The following is a 20,749-nucleotide window of genomic DNA, read 5'->3' as shown; positions in this document are numbered from 1 at the left end:
CTGGACGGGACTACATTTCCCGTCGTCCCTTTCGAGGGGGAGGAGGCGTTGCCCTACGGTGGCCGGCGGGGCGGCGGTCGCGTGACGGGCCGGCCCGGGCGCTGCTCGCCAAGATGGCGGACGAGGAGGGCGAGGGGCTGCCGCGCTCGGCGGCGGCGGCGCAGCGGAACGGCGGCGGGGAGGGGGCCCCGGGGGGCCCGGGCGGGCCCCGCGTCGTCCGCATCGTCAAGTCGGAGTCCGGCTACGGCTTCAACGTCCGCGGCCAAGTGAGCGAGGGCGGCCAGCTGCGGAGCATCAACGGCGAGCTCTACGCCCCGCTGCAGCATGTCAGCGCCGTGCTGGGCGGCGGGGCGGCCGACCGCGCCGGGGTGCGCAAGGGGGACCGCATCCTGGAGGTGTGAGTACGGGGGGGCCGCCGCCCCGCTGCCCTGCCCGGCCTGGGGGGGGTTGCCCGCCCCCGCCCCGCCGCCGCCCCCGCCGCTGGGAGGGGGGTCCGGGGGGGGCTGAGCCCCGATGGGGGGGGCGGGGAGGAGGCTTGGATGAGCCCTGAGGGGGCCCTGAGGGGTCTTGGGGGAACTCGGCGGGGGGGGCTGAGCCCCGATGGGGGGGGCTTGGGGAAGCCCTGAGGGGGCTGAGCCCCGCGGGGCTCGGAGGGGGGCTTGGGGAGCTCGGGGGGGGTCTGAGCCCCGATGGAGGGGAGCCTGGGGGGGCTCGGGGGGGTCTGAGCCTCGCTGGGGGATTGGGGCATCCTTATTAAGGGAGACTGAGCCTCTTTGGGGGAGTCATGAGGAGGGGCTGAGCCGGGCTGGACTCGGGAGGGGTGTTATGGGAGCATGTAATGGGGGACCAGGGTGGCTGCCCCTCGGTGGGAATGTGGGGGGGCTTACGGGGGCGGCTGGACCTCGCTGGAGGCTTAGGGGGGCTGGTTTGTTCTCCTCTCAGCGGGGGCTTTGGGGGTCCCCAGGGGAGGCACCTGTGAGGAGTTGTATTTGTCTGCCCAGATGCTTTGGGGACCCCTGGTGAGGGGGCCTGCTCTGGTCTTCTCTTACTGGGGGGGCTGGGCCAGGTTCCTCTCACTGGGAGCCCTTACAGGGGCTGGCCTCCCCTCACTGGGGGCTTTGGGGACCCCTTATGAGGGGGCTGGGCCAACCTCTCGTCCCTGAGGACCCCATTATCCGGAGAGGGGTGGGGGCTGCCTTCATCCTCTCCTGGAGGGTTTTAGGGGGTTGTGGACCAGCATCTTCCTCCCTGGCGGCTTTGGGGGTGGAGGGACGCGGTCTCCATCTCCTCGAAGGCAAGGCACTCGTTTTTTAGGGTGTTATTTAGAGGATCCCCTTCTTTGTGGGGTGTGTGGAGGGACTGAGGGTTGGAGGGTGAGTCTGGGGTCCCCTTCACCAGCTCATCCCTGGGGAGATTCTCCCCCCACCTTTGTTTTCGGGGGCATCCCTTGGATTGCAGAAGGGCTCACAGGCAGCAGAAATATCTGTAGGAGCCTCGTCCACGGATCTACCTCCCTGGCTGGGAAGGAGCTGGTGGAAGGGGGTGGCCGCGGTGGGGAATTTGCCTGGGGAGGCACTGAGCTCCTGGAGAAAAGCTTTTTCCCCGGGAGAGATCCCTGGTAAGGAGGGGAAGTAGGTTAGGAGATGTGGAAGGTGGTGGCTGGAAGGAAGGGGGAGAGCGGGAGGGAAGGGTCCGGTGCTGGGCTGGGTCAGCTCAGGGGTGTCCCCCTCCTGTGAGCCAGGATGAGGTGCGCGAGGGTGCAAACCCTCCTCCTGCGAGTGGGACCCTCGGTCTTCAATGTGGAGACCCTGGGGCGAGCAGGGGGTTCCTTTGGGAGGAGACCGGGGTGTTCTCCAGAGCTGGTGGCCTGCCTGTCCCCCCCCCGGCAGCCACGAGGCTTTGGAAATGCACGGGATGGGATGGGACCGGCTGCTTGGGTTTGATTCTGGGACCTCGGGTTGTCCAGGGCTGTGCGGTGGTAGCTGTTTCTCGACAGCAAGAATTGTAACGTGAACCCGAAAACATCTTTCCCTGGGAATGCTTCAGCTGTGTTGAAACTGATCTTCCCTCAACCCCCAAAACAAAACCCTTAAACTTCGAGCCCGTGTTTGTGGACTGACATCGGTTAAATCTCTTTGAGGGCTTTCTGCGGCCTCAGCCTGTCGAGGTGTGTTTTTCTGAGCGTGTTCCCCTTCGTCTTGTGGTTCTTGGGGTTGGTTCTGCCCGTGCTGAGCTACGCGATACCTCCTGGTCCTTACGTATTTGTACTTCATGCTGAGTTGGTTAAGTTCAATTACTTATTAATTACAGGGATTTCATAGCAGCAGGAATGCTTCGCTGCCGGTCGTTGCAGGCTGCAGTGTGTGAAGGACAAGAGCATGTGTTTGGGCCCGGCAGAGAAGAGCTGTTCTGACTAGCCCATGGCTAGAGAGCCGGCTGTGCCCTGCAGAAAGCTTGCTGTTGGGATTTGGCTCTCTCCCGGGTGACCCAAATACTTTACACTTTGATTTTTTTTTTTTTTTTTTTTTTTTTTTTTCCCCTGTGCAGAAGAACAGTTCAGGGGGTGAATTCTGCACCTGGAGAATCTACTTGAAAGAGCAGCGTTTATTGACCGAGGGGAAATATTTTGTGTGTGTTGCGAGGTGCCGGGCTGAAATTCTCCTTCGTGCCCACTGTGGGGAAATAATTAAAATGCCGTGTTTGAAATCAGAGGTAGGTTTTGAGGCCGGTGCTGGCATGGGCGTTCAGTCCCCGGCGTCTCGGGGAGGGCCCGACCTTTGGTCTGTCGCCAAACCACACAGCGGAGATTGAAAGAGTTAAGACCTGCAGATAACGATGGCTAATGAGGGGGCACGAGGGTGTTTGCTGGTGGCCTCTGGCTTCCCCCTCCACAGGGCAGTTGCGACTGGAAGGATGGGGCATTTCCTCTTCCTTTATTTGCCAGCAGAAGTTGCTTTTAATTTGCCCACGTACCTTCTTGTAGCACTGCCAAATTGGCTCTCGCCCTTTTCCAATATGGGCTGTCGTTTTTGGTAACCTGACCGCATACATCGGCCCGAAAAACATTACGCGGTATCAGCCACATTTTGGCGGCGTGAAGACTCTGCGCACCCTGCCGAGGGGACGCTGATTCTCCCTGGGTCTGTTAAAATCCAACTCCTGCAAGTAAATCCTCGCGCGGTTGTGAGTTGGAGTAGAAAACAATAAAACAAGACTCCAAAAATAGCTCCGGTTTCCCTTCCTTTCCACAGCAGCACCCTGCGTACAATGGTGGGGGTGGGGTTCCCCGGGAGGCTCGGGGGCCCATCCTCTGCCGTCTCCCCGGCACGGCGTTCCCGGCACGGCCCCCGCTTTGTCTGCCCGCGGGACCCACGGTGGGTTTGGGGGACTCGGGGGAAAGCTGGGCTGCCGGTGGGAGGAACTGCTGGCCCCTTGCAGATCTCGCGCCGTGTTTAAATGCCGAGAGCCGGGCGGGATCGGCGTGCTCCGAGTGCGCTCGTTGTGTCCAACTCCTGCAAACTGGCCCGGGTGAGAGTTTTTTTGGGGGGGCAAGAGCCTGAGAGACCGAGTTTCTTCCACTGCGTGGCCTTGATGGAATGGCCGTGGCTGTTGCTGCGGAGTAACGGGGTGTTCAGCACGGGGCGACTCCTCTGTGGGGTCTGTCCCCCCACCCTGTCTGTTCCCCAGCTCGCTCGGGACGTGCGTGGGGCTGGACGACCCAGAGACCCCCATGTACCTGCAGGGCTGAGGGTCCGCTTTAATGGGCATGTGGTTTCCTCCGGCGAGGTGGAGGAGCACAACCTGCTCCGCAGTCCTCCTCCGAAACCGGAGGGCGTTTCGGGTGTTGGCTGAAGGGTTTATTTCGTCCTTTCTTGCCATCCTTCACCGCCTCGCGCTCCCGTATCCAGCGTCTAGCTCAGACCTCTCGCTTTCGAAGGCTGGTTTTGCAACACAGCTATGGCGTGCTCTCTAATCTTCTTAGCCGGTTGTGTGTTTGTGGGTGTTGAGGGCATTGGAGACAGACAATGAAAGCTAATTTAGTTCTTGATTATCACCCTGAATGACAATCATAACTAATCTTGACGGGGAAGAAAATCTCACTAGCGTTTGCTCTGTTTGCAGGGAAGCTCGCTCAAAAATAATTGAACAGATAAAGGAGGGGGTTTATTCTCAATATTACTGAACTGCGTGCGGCGGAAACCTGGTCTGATCTAGGTGCGATTGGGAGGGTAGGGGGGGGTACCGTACCCCGCCACACCGGAGAACTGGTCTCCATTGCTCATTCCTGCATCCGAAAAAACGTCTGAAACGGTCGCAGCGCCGGCTGCTGCGAGAGAAGGTGTCATCCCCCTCGATACGGGTCTTGATGGAATAACCCCCACCGGAGACGGCCTCCTCCTAACCCGTGCAGGGGTAAGAGGCATTTCCCTCAGGAGATTAAACTCTTTATCTCTCCTTGGTCTAAAGTCTAGTTTTGTGTATCGGCTTGGGACAGAAAAAAGCTGGTTCTGCTTTGGAAAAGGCCGGAATGGTCTGTAAAAAGGAGGCGGCACTGCGTGCCCTGCTGATGGATGTCTTGCCTCCTCCCACCGTCTTCCCGGCAGCGTTCCTGAATTCCCCCCAACCTTTTTGGGTTCCATCCCTCACTTTCCTGCCCACCTTTTCGGAGCGTTTTCCTGTGGGTCAGCATCTCTTTTTTTCCACCCCCCCCCCCCCCCCCCCCCCCCCCCTTAGGAACGGGGCTGCCGGAGCGCAGGAAGGGGAATGGATTCGGCTGGGTAAGGCTGGGAATAACATGGGGCTCCTGACGCGGCCCGGGCTCGGTGTGCTCAATAAGGCTGGCGTTGGCTCTCGGAGTGAAAAAACTGCAAATGTATCTTTTCTTTCTTGAGAGATAACAGCGGTGGGTAAATGAAGAACCCTCGTGTGCTGGGTTTTCCATTAAGCGTACAATTAGATAAATGCAAGAGCCTTTTTATCTCCCCTGGTTTAACACTTCTGCAGTAGATTTAAACAGAACTCTCTGTGTGCGCCGTGGAATGGGCGCGATGACTGAAGCTGGAGAAATTTAAACCCATTTCCGCCGCTTGGGCTCTCTGCCCCTGCTTTGTTCGTCTCAAGATAACGAAGCAAATGGGTCAGTGCCCATAGGCTCGGTGGAAACGGCTCCTGATGGGGAAGAGCGGCTGGGGATGTGCTGGATGTTGGTGCCCGGCGTTTCGTGGTGGCTTTTCTGTACCCATCGTTTCCCTTCCTTGCTCAGCGGTCTGAACACAGGGGAAGCAGCGCCGGACGAAATACAAATCGGGGGAAAGTTTCCTTTTACTGGGATTCAAACCTGTGCTCGCAAAATGCGGGCTGCAGATGAAAACACCATCAAGAGCCTCCTGAACGCCCGGACTCCGAGCTGCTGGTGGACTGGGATGCTGTTTGGAAGAGCAGGAGCGCGAGACCCCGCCGGGCCCTTCGGTGACATCTCCGGGGGAGCGTCTCGTGGCGGTGGTTTGCAGCGTGTGGTCTGCAGAGTCCTCGGGGGCCCATTGATGTTGCTCGGAGCTGCGCGAAAGAGCAGGGCTGGGAAACCAAAGCCGCTGTCCCAGGCTCGAACTGGGTCGTCAGCAGCTTGAACTGAGCCAGAGGAGAATCTGGGTCTGCAAAAGGAACGGATAAGAATCGTCGCTTTGCTGTTGGTCAGAAAGGTTACGCTTAAAAAGTCCAGCTCCGTGCGAGCCCTGGGGCTTGCGGTCCAGCAGCCCCCTCCGTCTCTCGGCTTCTCGGGGTGGTTCTGCTGATGGTTGAGGGGAGGAAACACGGAGGAAGTCTTGACCCAGATCTTGTCTCCTAGCGCCGGTGGAGAAGCTGAGTGCAATTAACACTGGGTTTCCAGAGTGGATTTGATAGAGGTTTGGTTTCGCAAGCGTCCGAAATGTTGTTCCTTTTTCAGCAAGACTAATAGCTTTCCACCTATTGAGTCAGTCCTTGTTTGCTTTTCAGTGCTATTTAGTTTTTAACCTTCTGAAATGTTAACATTCTTTGTCTGCTTCCAGGGTGTTTCAGAAGTGTTAATTTGCAAGGAATCGTTGCGCTGATGATTGGAGTGGGTGAATGGCAATCGCGGGTGTTTGCTGGAGCCAAAGCGTGTCAATATGCACAAGGCACGTTAAAACTTCCTTGAAATGTTGTAAGAGGCTTCAGTGAAAATGGTAATTATCCAGCCTTCTCCTGGTCTCTCCCACGTAAGAGAGACAGGAAAGGTCACTGGAATCGCGCTTGTTAGTGTCTTCCAGGGATTTTTTTTTTTATTTTTTTTTTTTTCATCTGTTCGGAATAATGTTGGACAGAGCCTGGATTTCTTCGCTGTAAAAGCAGAAGGCTGGTTTCCCTTTCTTTGGGGTGATTAGAAATGGGGAAATACCGCTTCGGCCCCGGCTGAGCAGCCTTGGATGGTTGGGTTTTCTGCAGCGTCTACGGCAAGCCTGGAGAAGCTGTCCCGCACCGCGGTGCCCAGTAAGCTCATTAGCTCTTCCTCTTCGCTTCCAGAGCCTCTCCCGAGGAGGCCGCTGATCCCTGCGGTGACTGCCCTTGTCGCTGGAGCTCGTCTTCGGCGCTCTTCTCCCTTCATCAGCCCTTCTCGGAGCGGAGAGTAATCTGTCACCGCTGCTCTGGTCTCGGCGCCGTGCTGAAAAATCTCTCCCTCGGCTGAATATTTGGTGGCTGGGGATGAAAAGCCGGATTCCAGTCGCGTGCAGATGGCTGCCGTTTGCCCACCCCAGGAGGGACGGCGGGCCGAAACGACTGTCCTCCGCGCGGCCCTGTTCTGCCCCAAAGGGAGAAGGATGGAGGTGGGGGAGTTCAGTCACCGACCCACGCTGGACCCCAGCGTGGTGGACCACCACCCGGAGAACCCGGGTGTTAGGGAAGCAGCAGGAGTGCGGGGAGCTTCTTGGTGATGTGTTGAATTTTAGGGGCTTAACGTACGGCCTTGGGCAGAGCCGGAGCCAGATGTATTTTGAACCAAGCGTCGGGAGCTGGAAGATGGGAAGTGCCTGGTTTTGCCGGGCTGGGAGAGAGGTGCGATGCCGTCGGGTACAGCTCTGCTTGTTTTACGCAGGTTTTGCTGGTCTTGCCTTGACTGCAGAGCTGGGCTTTGCCGTGGTGGCCCTGCTGATGGCGTGGGACGGCTGAAGGTGCTCATCTGCTAAAATGCAAAGCCTTAAAGATGACCCGAGTGGTTTCTGGGGTGTTTTTCCTTGGGCGGTTTGTCGGCTGGGTTAGCACTTTGCCTGAACAAAGCACGGAGGCAGGCCGTGGTCTTAATCTCCAGGAAGCTTCTTGCAGGCTTTCTTGCAGTAAATTTCCTTGTCATCTCTTGACAGACAGATAGCTGGGAAATTTTAAGAAATCTTCGCAGAAAAATGAGTCATTGGGTGTACAAATGGGAGAAGTGAAATGTTCTTCTCTGTGTCTTGGGGATCTTGCTCGTTAGCGCCAGCGTGATGGGGATTTTTGCTTGCATGCTTTTGTCCTCGGGGTCTCCTGGTGTTTGCCAGCGGTTCCTCTTCTTGCCGAGGACGCTTGCCCATGAGTGCTCTGCGTTCAAACGCAGCTGGGGAGTGAGACCTTTTCTGCGCTGCGCTGGTGGAGAGAGCAGGTCTGGGGGAGCGAGTCGGTGCTTCAGCAGCTCATCCTCCTTCCAGCCAGGGGACCGTGCAAACCCGCTGCCGCCGCTCACCGTCTTTGGCCTTCCGCTTTGGAAACTCAGCCTCGGAGAGGCTTTTAAATTCATTACGGTGAACAAACACTGGTCTGCTCTGCCCCCCAGCATGCATTTTTGGCGGCGGGAGCTTGCCGAACCACTGGCTGGAGATCTTCTGTTAAGCGTAATCTGCTGTAATTCCCGGAGCCTGGCTTCCCACGTAGCACCAGGCGAGCCCCGACTGGCGAGTGCCGGGGCCGGCAGCGCCCGGTCTCGCCCCACGCGTGCCAGGGCGTCTGCCCTCGCAGCGGCGTCAGCGGTCACAGAGCCTGGCGCTGCCTGGGGTCACAGTCCAGAGTCTCAGCCTGTCTTGGCAGGATCTTTGGCATCGCGCTGGACTGTGGACTGTGGCACGGGCGTACGTTTGGAGACATACGGGAGACAGTTGCCCTCAGAGATGGGGAAACGAGTGTTTTGGGGTTATGTTGTCTTCAGCTCAGCCAACGTGAGCCCTTACCCGTGGTGAGTGTCGAGCCAGGTTGACCCTGACCAGCACCAGGAGGGAAACAGCTTCTTCCCAGCTCCCACAGGAGGTGCCGAGAGCATTCGGGAGCCCCTTCGCAGCCCTGCCCAGGTGGGGATACCCTTGTAAGAGGGACAGCGTGAAAAGGCTCCACGTTCCCCTGTCGAACAGCCCACTGAGCAGCTCCAGCTTCACTTCTACCCACCAACTCCAGAGCTTTTCCTGTGGTAACCTTCCTGCCAGGCAGCTCATGTCCCTGGCGAGGCAAAGAGGAAGCCGGGTGCCGAGGGAAGGAGACTCGCCCACTGTCCTGCAGCAGAAGGTGACAGAACCTCATGCTCCCGGTTTAACCACGTCCACGTTTGGTGGTGGACAGCTGAGAGAAGTGATTTGTCAGAGGGTGTTGCTCTTCGAGTGCTGCTGAAGTCTGGCAGACCTTGCTGGGGCTGGCTGTGGTCTCCGTGCCGCAGCGGTTTGCTCTGCCCTGAGCAGAGTTCTCTATTTCCCTTCCCGCGCAGAAGAGAGCTGTCTGCAGCCTGCGGTGTCTCCTTTGCGGAGGGAAGGATTTGTTGGGTCTGGTTGTCATCTGCTGATGTTGTGCCTGGACGTCCTTTCTGTAAGGTACGGAGGGACCCAGCCCTGCCGTCAGCTCAGCACCCCTCTCCTGGGACCGTGCGCATCCCCTGGAATGCTAAAGGTAACGCCTGGATTTTTTTTCCGACCCCAAAGGAAGGCAGAAGCTTGAGGAGCAAAGTACCTGAGTGTCCCGTTGTTTCGGGAGAAGCGCGTTCACCTCTCGGATCCCGCAGATCTGTGGCTGTGGTTCAGCTCGGCTTCTCTCGCTTCGCCGCCTGCTCCTGGTTTGCCCGTGGCGGATGATTTACCATTCCCTTTCCTCGCCGGTTCGTGGGTGATGATTCCGGGCTGAGTTGCTATGGTGACTTTATTGCAAAGGTGCGAGTCCTCCGGCCCCGTGCGCCTGCGGTGCCGACTGCTCCTCCTCACCGCTGGGCGCGGAGGACGGCGAGCGGAGCCGCTGTTACAGCAGGATCTGAGCTGAGAAAAGCCGCCCCCGGGCGCGATGGAGAGCTGGCGGCGGGTATCACCGTTTTTTTTGTGAATGAAATGATGCATTGCAGTCTCGCTGTCGGGAGTCCCAGGTCCTGTCCTTCCTCGCCCCCTCCCAGGGCTCGGTGTCGGGTCGGGGAGAAAACGGGTGGCAGCAGGAGTCACCAGGGGCTGGGGAGAGGAAGAGGAGGAAGCCGGCACCGTGTTTCTTCTCGGGCTGCTGGCAGAAGGGAAAGCGCGGTGTCCGAGGGCTTTGATGGGAAGTAAAGCTGAGGACCTCGTCTCAGCCTGGCTGGGGCTGAGTAAGTCAAAACCAGGCTTGGCTTTTGCAGCCGAAGCAGCGCGTCCTGCAGCCTGGGTCAGCCGAGAGCCCCTGCTGCAGCCGGGGGGGGGCTCTGCCTGCCGCTGCCCGGAGATGGGCTCGGGGTCCAGCGTGGGTCGGTGACTGAACTCCCCTGCCTTCATCCTTCTCCCTTTGGGGCAGAACAGGGATGCGCGGAGGACAATCATTTCGGCCCGCTGTCCCTCCTGGGGTGGGCAAACGGCAGCCATCTGCACGCGACTGGAATCCGGCTTTTCATCCCCATCCACCAAAAATCAGCCCTGGGCAGCGGCGCCGCCGGACTTTGCAGCCGGGGTTCATTCTCGGCGAGCGGAAGGGATCTGGGGTCAGCGAGCAGCACGTGAGCGTCGCGCGGCGGGGCGGGGGGGAAAGGCGAACATCGCTTTGGCGCGACGGTGTCGGTGGCTAACGGCTCGACTCGTTAACGAGGGCTGCCCTGTGCGGCCGAATTTGCTGCTTCGGGGACCACGCTGCTGCCCCGGGGAAGAGCTGGAACGAGGAGGGGGTTTCTTCTCTTCCTGAGCTCAACAGCCTTGTTCTGTAAAAGCCGTGTGTGGCCCTTGGAGCACAGAGCCTGCACGGAGCGTTGCTTCCTTATCCCTTCCCTGAGAGGGTACCGGAGCTCTAAGAGGGCTGATAAGGTGCAGTAGTGTCCGAGCCGGGGGAATTGTTCCTGCCCAGCTCTGCCTCTGGCTCACAAGCGCCGCTTGGGGCTTTTTAGACTTGGTTCGGAGCCTGGGATCTCTCACCCAGATCTGTAAGTGGAGATCCGGCTCTTTCTGGGCTGATTCTTGTAAGTAAAAGTTCAATTAAAAGCTGATGGATGTGAAGCGTCGAGAGCCTGTTCTCTTTCGTTTGAGAGCTGGGGATCGGAAGCTAAATCCTGCCCTTGATTTAAGGCAAGCTGCGATGGTTCTGTGACCATCTTCGCGGTGAGATGATGACAGTCTGCTCCCCGGCTCCGGGAAGGAGGAGCCGATTGCCAGAGGGAATATTTGAGAGCCCTTTCTCTCCCGGCGTGGTAGGCATGCGTGGCTGGGGAAGGGCAGACTGCTTTCCTCTTGCACTCCTCTGAAGCATCAGGTAGTGGCCGCAGCTGGCGCTGTGGAATAAGGGCGACGCTGGGTGCTCTGTGGGAGAAATTCCGACCTGTGAGCGAAGGCAAATTGGTGTTGTGCCGTGGTTGCCGCCGTTGCTTCAGCAGCGGTGAGAAACTCCCTGGCTGGTTTGTTCCAGGCTCATCCCAAGCAGCCGCTCGGGAAGCAGAGGTGACAAGGTGACGGGGACCCATCGTCTCCGGTGATCTCCAGGCTCTCCATCAGCCGTGCCAGAGCCAGGGGGATGCGGTGGGTGAAGTTCTGCCTGTTCCTGTTTATACAGGGAATGTTTCAGATACCAAACTCTTCCCAGAGACGCTTGTGATGACGGCAAGTTTATGGAGACTCGCTACTAAATTTAGCTCTTACCGAGAAGAAAACCAGGCTGGTCCTTTCCCAGATTTGGAAGAGAACCCAACAGCTCTCTTTGCTTTGAAATCAAGTCATAGGTCCAGCATCTTTCTAGGCTGGCCGAGGTATGGTCCGTATCTTCTGGGCGAAGCACGAGCCAAGTGATGGTAAGCTGAGCTTGCAGGGAGAGCAGGAATGCTCTGGAGGTGGCTTGGGTCTGTCTTGGGTCTTTAGAGCTTCTCTGGGGCTCCTGGAGGCTTTGGGGCGGAATTGTGAGGAGCTTCCATGATCATGGAGGGCTTGGGGCGCAATTGTGAAGAGCTTCCGTGATCATGGAGGGCTTGGGGCGCAATTGTGAAGAGCTTCCATGATCATGGAGGGCTTGGGGCGGAATTGTGAAGAGCTTCCATGATCATGGAGGGCTTGGGGCGGAATTGTGAGGAGCTCTGGCGATCATGGAGGGCTTGGGGCGGAATTGTGAGGAGCTCCCACGATCGTGGAGGGCTTGGGGCGGGATTGTGAGGAGCTCCCACGATCATGGAGGCCTTGGAGAGGGATTGTGAGGAGCTCTGGCGATCCTGGAAGGCTTGGGGCAGGATTGTGAGGAGCTCCCACGATCGTGGAGGGCTTGGGGTGGAATTGTGAGGAGCTTCCATGATCATGGAGGGCTTGGGGCGGGATTGTGAGGAGCTCTGGCGATCATGGAGGGCTTGGGGCGGGATTGTGAGGAGCTCCTGTGATCATGGAGGGCTTTCGGTGGAACTGTGAGGAGCTCCCGTGATCATGGAGGGCTTGGGGCGGAATTGTGAGGAGCTCCCGTGATCATGGAGGGCTTGGGGCGGAATTGTGAGGAGCTCCTGGCGGAATTGTGAGGAGCTCCCACGATCATGGAGGGCTTGGGGCACACTTGTGAGGAGCTCCCGTGATCATGGAGGGCTTGGGGCGCCATTGTGAGGAGCTCTGGCGATCAGGTTGGAGCACTTCAGGAAGCAGCAGTGCGGTACTCGCTGCAGCAGTGCTCCAGGGCTGTTTGGGGCAAGGCAGAGCGGTTTGCCTAGAAGTAACGGAAGCGAACGGGCGTCTGCTTTGTGTCACACCAAAGCCCGAGTGCCGGTGGGTGCTGCGCCTCGGTGGCTGGGAGCACCAGCTTCTGAAATGGCTTAGCTTTGCTCTCTGAGCCTCCTTCCCTCCTTTCTCATCCTTGGTCACCTGGAAGCTTCAGTTCGTGTTTAGGAAATTCACTTGCGGTTTGGAGCTGTAGAGGATCGGGAGACGGGCTCTGCCCTAGCCAGAGCAGTATGTTTTGGGCGTTGCGCGTTTTCTTCCCCGATTCTGTGGGCTTCTCGCGTTCGCCTTGAGCCGACGGGAAAAGGCTCGTTTTCTGGGTACGAGCGTGCCGTGCCGTGTCGTGTCGTGCCATTGAGAAATGGTAAAAACCGCAAAACTTGCGTTAAATATTCCAGGGGGTGGATGAGCCTTAAAGAAGTTCTAGCTGTGTCTGAAGCCATTAAACACAATTCAGTAAATAATAACCCTGATCTAGTTAAAAATGTCCCTGCTTACTGCAGGGGGGTTGGACTAGGTGACCTTTAGAGCTCCCTTCCAACCCAACACATCCTATGATTCTATGATAAGCCGAGAAATCACCAATTGGGAAAAATTAACGAAGTTTAGACCAGAGGGAAACGGGAGCAGCCAGGAGCGGTTGAGGCTGGAGGAGGGATTTCCGAGGGGAAGCAGGGACGTGGTGGATCCCTGGGCTGGCCCTGGCGTGGTTTGAAGGCTCTGCACTCGCCCCTGCCTCGCTCATGGCTTCTCTGCTTTCCTCTCGCAGGAACGGGGTGAACGTCGAAGGAGCGACGCACAAGCAAGTGGTGGACCTGATCCGCGCAGGAGAGAAGGAGTTGATCCTGACGGTGTTGTCGGTGCCTCCCCACGAGGCAGACAATCTGGATCCCAGCGATGACTCTTTGGGGCAGTCGTTCTATGACTACACAGAAAAACAAGCCGTGCCCATCTCCATCCCCACCTACAAGCACGTGGAGCAAAACGGCGAGAAGTTTGTGGTTAGTATCAGCTCGGACGGTGTTTTCGGGAGATGGGAAGTGTCTGCTGTTAGTGACGGGTGGTGGCAACGTTCTCTGTTTGTCTTCAGGATGGAGGCACGTTAATTTATTATTGACCGGTTCTGACCCTGCCTTATTTAGGCGCGCCCGTCCTCCTTCTTGCTGTGCTCGGTTTCTCTTGCAGCTATTCCCGGTGTGCTGGGAAGCCTTTTTATTAATGTATCCGGAATAGCTTGATCTCTTGTGAAGATGAAGTAGGAAGTTATTTTGTTTGTATAAACCTTTGTATTTGTACCTCCTGCTTTACACCAAGCGTTTAAGGACATCTGTGACAAATGTAAAAGCAAAGGGAGCAGATGTCTTGAGGCACAGCTTCCCATCTAACAGAATTTCTTTTCCCTTCCATCTCCCTTCTCCCTTTAGGGAGCGTCGGGGGAAATAGTTGTGGAAAGACTTTTTCCTTGGGGCTCCCCGCCTCTTCTCTCGTGTTTATCGGGGAGGCTGGCAGTCATTTTCCCCGATAATGTGATCTGTCATCGAAGTGCCTGACAAGGACGCGCCCTCTGAGGCTTAAGGTTGATTCTGGCTCGTCAGGGATGGCGGGCTGGGGCTGGTAAGGAAATATTCGGAGTGGGACCCAAACCAGGTTGGATGAAGACACTCGTCTGCAGAACCGTTTCCTCTTGCACCGCTGGGGGTGTATTTAACCTCCTGTCGGCCGGGCCTTGCTTAGCTCTTTGCTTCCTTGCCTGGCTGTGGGGTGTTCACCGTTTGCAAGCCAAGCATCCATCTCGGTTGCCCCATCCTCCAGCACCCTGTGCTGGCCGCTGCTGTGAGCGTGCCGCGGGGGACCGGCGGAGCCCGGCCGCTGCTGTGAGCGTGCCGCGGGGACCGGCGGAGCCCGGCCGCTGCTGTGAGCGTGCCACGGGGACCGGCGGGGCCTGGCCGCTGCTGTGAGCGTGCCGCGGGGACCGGCGGAGCCCGGCCGCTGCTGTGAGCGTGCCGCAGGGGACCAGCGGAGCCTGGCTGCTGGCCGCTGCTCTCAGTGTGCCACGGGGACCAGTGGAGCCTGGCCGCTGCTCTCAGTGTGCCACGGGGGCCAGTGGAGCCTGCAGCCAGACCCCAGCTGGCTCCCAGTTTCAATCAGCGACTGGTAGAGACAGAAGCATGCCACAAGGGCGGTCATTCTTCCCCCCGCAGAGAGCTGCTTATTGTTAGGAGCACAGTCCTACCCGTGTCCAGGTCATTTTCTCCTGCTCTCTGTGCTGCCTTCCTTTTTCCGGAGCCAGGGAACTGTGTGGCTGTCGGTGGGGGTGGATGATGGAAGGACTCGGGACGAGATGGCGCGTGTCGGATGTTGTAGTTACGCCGCTGCCTGGACTCGTGGCTGGAAGGTTTGTGCCGTGCGTTGGCTCCCTTTGCCCTCCCAGCCCGGGAGGGAGGTTTGGCTGGAGCAGCCGCCCTCGGGATGCGGTTGTGTTGTGGTGAGAGGTGCCAGGAGACAGATGACAAACTGGCTCATCACTTTTTCCTCTCCCAGCTGAGGACAGAGGCATTTTCCCAAGGAAGACACGAGCCAGTGTCCATGTTGCAGAACCCAGCGTGTGTGAGAGAGGAAGGGTGGAGAGGGTTCGTCAGCACCCGGCTCACCAGAGGGGTCAGGCTCCCGTTGTCACTTCAATGCGTCACCCTGGCGCGTGTCTCTGAAGGGGACAGATGGGATCCCTGCGGATCCGCAGCCTCACGGGGAGCCCTGCTCTCCCAGCCTTGGGGGGATGCTGCTGGATCGGGTGTGCTGTGTGGGGCAGGAGAATAAGGGTCCTGGAAACCAGAGGTTCTTAAAGCAGCGCAGTGTTGGGGGCGGCAAAGGCGGCCTCTTCTCTGGACTGACAGTAGCTGCGACGTTCGGATCCAGCCCCATCGTGGCACCTTCCCCCGAGGTGACGCTGGAAGGGTTGAACGCGTGCTTCGCTTTAAGGAAAAAGCTGTGGTTTTGATGGAGCGCTTTCCCCTTGTGAAGGTTATCGGGGAGGTGTGTGGAGGGTGAGTGAGCTGGGACCGCCCCGGGCCCTCATCTGGGGAGCAGGTTGGGCTTTTGAGTCTTCTGAAGGCTGACAAAACCACTCGCGGTGTGTCTTCGGCACGTGCTGGCCTCCTCCTCTGTGCCCTGCCGGCTTCGGGAGGACGGCGGAGGGTGATGCCCTTCTCCAGAGGAGGGGTAGCGGTTGCAAACGTCAAAACGCCTGAACCCGCTCTCTTCCTTCTGCATCCCTTGCCTTGTGTGAAGCTAATTAAGGTAACGCTGCTGTTTGGGACCTCCTTATCACTGAGGGCGTATTAGCAAGGCCTAGATAAGAGCTTGTTTAACTTGCCTGTGAGACTCAGCAGATCGGCTTTAAAAATGGAGGCGGCTGGTTAATGAACGGGAAGGGAATTCCCTGCAGAGCATCGCGGTGCTGAGAAATGTCCCGAGTCCATAACTCTGCTCCAGGTTTCCCCTGTTTGGGACCAGAATCCTGTTTCCTTAATGCGCCCAGAACGAAACTGGAAGAGTTGCACGCATAGCAAAGAAACTAGTTACCGTGGGGGGGTGCTCCTAAAAGAGATGTAATGCTGCTTCTCCCCTGGGATCTGGTGCCTGACGGCTGCCAGGGGCCGTGTCCAGACAGGATCCGAGCCTCTGCTGGGTTTGGGACCCCTCTCTGTCTCGGGGAAAGCAGCGTTGAACCCGAAGCCGAAGCTCTGGGGCTTTGGCTGCACCATGAGGCTCAATTCTGCGCCAAGCTGGAAATCCATCGGTGGCGTCCAGCCCCTCTGGAACGTGATGGGGCTCTTGTTGCTGAACGCAACCGATGCCGTCAGCAGGGCGTTTGCTGTGGCATCTGTCTGGCAGTGGCTTGGTGCATCTCGGGACCCTCCTGTGCCCAGGAGATGCTCCAGGTGATGGCTGCATTGGGGCTCAGGACCTCGCGTAAAGTGTTTGGGTGTTTTTCCTCTCCTTTTGGAGTAGAAACACCTTGAACTCGTGCTAATCCTGCTGCTCTCGGGTGGTGGTAGTAGCTGGGACACCCCCCAGCTCCAAGGATTGGCAGTGGCATATTTAGCTGTTCATACCAGTTTCTCGTTCTGGTTCAAACTCTCCTTACTTAGTCCCGTGGGTCTGGGAAGGCAGAGCTGTGCCAGTCTGGATTTGGGAAGCTTTTCTCTCCGCGCAGTGAGCCTCTTCTCCTCCCTGCAGGTCTACAATGTTTACATGGCGGGCCGCCAGCTCTGCTCCAAGCGGTACCGGGAGTTTGCCATCCTGCACCAGAACCTGAAACGGGAATTCGCCAACTTCACTTTTCCACGTCTCCCGGGGAAATGGCCCTTCTCTTTGTCAGAGCAGCAGCTGGACGCCCGGCGGCGAGGGCTGGAAGAGTACCTGGAGAAAGGTACTGAGCTGGGAGCTGCGCGCTGCCTTCCTGGCAAGCGGGGAAACGAATCCCCGGGGCATATCGTAGAATCACAGAATGGTTCGGGTTGGAAGGCACCTTTGAAGATCATCTAGTTCCAACCCCCCTGCCCTGGGCAGGGACACCTCCCACCAGCCCAGGTGGCTCCAAGCCCCGTCCAACCTGGCCTTGAACCCCTCCAGGGACGGGGCAGCCACAGCTTCTCTGGGCAACCTGGGCCAGGGGCTCAGCGCCCTCGGAAGAAGGAATTTCTTCCCCACATCTCATCTCAATCTCCCCTCTTCCAGTTTAAAACCATTACCCCTTGTCCTATTGTTACGCTCCCTGCTCCAGAGTCTCTCCCCAGCTTTCCTGGAGCCCCTTTATGGACTGGAAGGCTGCTGTAAGGTCTCCCCGGAGCCTTCTTTTCTCCAGGCTGAACCCACCCAACTCTCTCAGCCTGTCCCCATAGCGTAGGTGTTCCAGCCCTCTGATCATCTTCGTGGCCTCCTCTGGCCCCACTCCAACAGGTCCACGTCCTTCTTGTGCTGAGGACTCCAGAGCTGCTCGCAGGACTCCAGGTGGGGTCTCAGCAGAGCGGAGCAGAGGGGCAGAATCCCCTCCCTCGCTCTGCTGGCCACGCTTCTTTTGATGCAGCCCAGGATGCGGTTGGCTTTCTGGGCTGCAAGCTCATGTTGAGGCACCCGTCCTTCCACCGGTGGCCCAAAACTTCATGAGGATTTGGTTACCTGTGAGGGAGAGAAGCTCCTGTGTAGCTGGGTTGGATTTTACGGCTGGAGGGGTGAGAGGGAGCTCAGACTTGCCACGGCTTAATGATGCATGTGTTACCGGCTTGCAACGCACGTCCAACAACAAAATGTGTAATTAGTTTTTTAACGCACAACAAGCTTTTATTTCTGGTGTCATATTGCTCCAAGATCCAGTGATCTTGGAGAGGAGGAAGGCTTTGGAGCAGGGAGAAGGTCGTGTTCGAGGCTGTTCTCGTCAGGCTCAGCCAGTACGTTCGGAGCTTGCTCACGGCTGAACGCTGTGGTCCTGGTTGATCAGAAGTAGGAGCAGGAGCAGCAGGAGTTTCCTTTATGGAATCACAGAATCGCTGAGGTTGGAAGGGACCTGTCAGACCATCGAGTCCAACCATCAACCCAACTCTGACAAAAACCATCACTAAACCATGTTTCGAAGCACCACGTCTGCCCGGCTTTTAAATCCCTCCAGGGATGGTGCCTCCACCACTGCCCTGGGCAGCCTCTTCCAATCCTTGACAACCCTTTCGATGAAGGCATTTTTCCTAATATCCGTCCTAAACCTCCCCTGGCGCAACTTGAGGCCGTTTCCTCTTGTCCCGTCACCTGTTCCTTGGGAGAAGAGCCCGACCCCCCCTGGCTACCCCCTCCTTTCGGGGAGCTGTAGAGAGCGAGAAGGTCTCCCCTCAGCCTCCTCTTCTCCAGACTGAACACCCCCAGCTCCCTCAGCCACTCCTCACAAGACTCCTGCTCCTCCCTTTCCCAGCCCGGGAAGCAAAGCCCCATCTTCCCGTAAGATGGACGTGGTCAGGTTTTCCCCACTCCGCTGATATCTCAGCCCTGCTCGTCCATCTTCATCCTCGGGTACCAGCTGGAGGAAGGGACGGACTGGTTGCATCTTAGAGGCAACGTGATACACTTGGGGTGCAAATTGTTTGCTGAACTTGCCCTAAATTTCCAAATAGTTTCAGTCCCTTCTGGAATAACTTTTTTTTTTTTTTTTTTTTTGGAGGCAAAAGCACTATTTGTGAAATCCTTGCCCACTTTTAAGTGTAGTCTAACCCTCCTGTTGGCTGTGTGCCTGGGGCCCAGGTTTCACCCACAGGGAGTATCTCGATGAGTTATTCAACACCGCCGTTCCTTACTATCCTAGGGGATTCGGGCTGGATCAGTCTCCGTGCCGGGACACCTGATAACAGCCCCAAGAGCACTTGCTGTGAGAAGGTTTTTCCGGGCTGGAGATACCACCCTCGTTTCACGCCGCCCGCGGAACAGACAGTTGTTATTGCCATGTCACCTTTGGGTCGGTGCTGGGAGGGGAGGTCTCCCCCTTCCCCCGGCACCCCGCTAACCTGCGCTCTCTGTCCCGCAGTGTGTTCGATACGCGTCATTGGGGAGAGCGACATCATGCAGGAGTTCCTCTCGGAGTCGGACGAGGTAGGCACGTCGGCGCTGAGGTTCTGCCCTGACCCTCCCTGCGACACGGGCCGTAAATGCCTGGTAAAACCAGAGGAGAGAGTGGAGACGTTCCCTGCCAAAGCCTCAGTTGGTTGAACAGCACACCATGGCAAAAAATCAAGGCTGCAGTTTGCTGCCTGTCACTGCACAGAGGAAACCAGGGAGCTGCCGTTTGCCCTTCGACTGCCGTTGTTTTCCCAACCTTTCCGCCGTGCGTTAAGTTGCCGTGTCCCGGAGGTTCCTCTCCCTCCTCCCTGGCGAACCCGTGAATGGAGAATCCTACCCCGTCGTGGTCCGGAGCGGTTTGCTCGGCTTCCTGTCTCGCAGCAGAGCTCGCGTCTTCCTCCTTTCAGAATTTCTCTGCTGCAGACCAGAATGGGATTCTTGAGGCTTGCAGACCAGCCGGTCGTTAAAGTGACCGTTTTAATTAGCCAGCACAAGGCAATAAATAGTCCATAGAGCTCCGGGCTCGGTTCGTGTGATGCTGATTTCTCTCCTCTCTTCTTCCCTCCTGCAGAATTACAACGGCGTCTCGGACGTGGAGCTCCGGGTAGCGCTACCAGATATAACGACAGTGACAGTCAGAGTCAAAAAGAACAGCACTACAGACCAGGTCTACCAGGTGAGCTGCTGCTTTTTTTGCCTTGAATGGAAGATTATCATGTTTCAGATGTTAACGGAGACCCCGTGGGTGCCCTCTTGCTCCTCTCGAGTGCGGGTGGGCATCAGCGACGCCGCTTTGCTGTACCGGAGAGGACGGGGACGCTGGAGAACTCTAACCTGCCGCCGTGCTGAAGCAGCGTTTTCGCTGGCAGGCTTGGCTGCAAGGACAGAGTCATCGCTGAATTAATTTTCACCGATAATATCTTCAAGCTGGCGGATGGCTCTGAGCGCTAGACGGATCGTGGTGTTATGGCTCGCAGGGGTTGCGGTGGAGGAGGTGGATCCAAGAGCTGTCTGCGGCCAGCCCGGGAGTCCCGCCATGGCTGTGTGGCAGGACAGCGGGCTGAATATTCAGCGTAGTGACCCTTTGGGGAATCCTCTGGCCGGGTTACAGGTGTGCAAGTGGCCGGAGGCCCAGGGCTTTAAGTGGTAAACCAAGGACAAGTGACTTCAGCCAGCACCGCAGGAGGAAAAGTGGAAGCTGTCAGCGGATTAGGGGGAAAAAGACGATGTGGGGGGGACGACCCTTTTTTGAAAGGGGAACTAAAAATGTTGCTGCAAGCAAGGTAACCCGGGGCGGGTTGCGAAAGAGCAGGCTCTCGGGAGCTCGATCTGCACGGCAGAGCCCCGCAGGCGGGAGCTGGGGTAGGTTCCTGCGTTTGGGACGCCGAGTTTCACGTCGCCTCCACCGAGTCTCTGCGATCTGGCTGTGGTAGCAGCGCGCGGGTTTTGTTGGAGAAAACTCCTGGGGGAGGTGTGCGCGCCTCTGCTGTCAGGAGCTGAGGCTGGAGGCGTCGGAAGAACAGATGACCTAATTGTCAGCCGCGGTGGCACTTAAAATCTAGAGCAATTTACAGGAAGGTGAAAGCAGGAGAGTCTAAGCCTTTGCTTAAGAAAACATCTGTTTTTACTGGAAGAGTAAAATTCAGGTTTTCCGTGGTGACTGACACCTGGAATGCTTGGGAATAACCCGTACGAAGCCAGCCTTGCCCCGGAACGGGACCGGCAGCTGCTGACTCCGGTTTTGCTCACCCCCTTTTCCCATTCTCTTTAGGCTGTGGCTGCCAAAGTCGGAATGGACAGTATTACCGCAAACTACTTCGCCTTGTTTGAAGTGATCAATCACTCCTTTGGTAAGTCTTTTAATCCCCTCGGCGCTGACGAGGGAGGGAGGGAGGAGAAAGCTCTGTGGCGCTCGCGGAGCCCGGCCGGTGGCACTCTCATTGAGGTCTTATCTCTGCTGGCATACCCAGGAGGAATCGGGCAGGCACAGCAGGATCTCGTAACGA

General features: G+C 57.7%; 1 protein-coding gene across 2 annotated transcripts in view; it reads left to right on the top strand.

Moving 5' to 3' along the window:
* The first annotated feature begins 103 nt into the window (after positions 1 to 103).
* SNX27 (sorting nexin 27) overlaps positions 104 to 20,749 on the top strand; it is a 32,147-nt gene continuing 11,501 nt past the window's right edge. For both annotated transcript variants that reach the window (XM_054182623.1, XM_054182622.1), the window contains exons 1-6: positions 104 to 397; positions 12,913 to 13,144; positions 16,383 to 16,575; positions 18,712 to 18,776; positions 19,315 to 19,419; positions 20,515 to 20,593. In XM_054182623.1, the coding sequence (XP_054038598.1) occupies positions 114 to 397; positions 12,913 to 13,144; positions 16,383 to 16,575; positions 18,712 to 18,776; positions 19,315 to 19,419; positions 20,515 to 20,593 (958 nt within the window). In that variant the 5' untranslated portion in view covers positions 104 to 113. The remainder of the gene's footprint in view (positions 398 to 12,912; positions 13,145 to 16,382; positions 16,576 to 18,711; positions 18,777 to 19,314; positions 19,420 to 20,514; positions 20,594 to 20,749) is intronic.

Source organism: Rissa tridactyla, chromosome 23 (genome assembly GCF_028500815.1).
Source record: "Rissa tridactyla isolate bRisTri1 chromosome 23, bRisTri1.patW.cur.20221130, whole genome shotgun sequence".
Taxonomy (NCBI): domain Eukaryota; kingdom Metazoa; phylum Chordata; class Aves; order Charadriiformes; family Laridae; genus Rissa; species Rissa tridactyla.
Note: the sequence above shows the minus strand (reverse complement) of the source record. Positions and strands in the feature narration are given on the sequence as shown.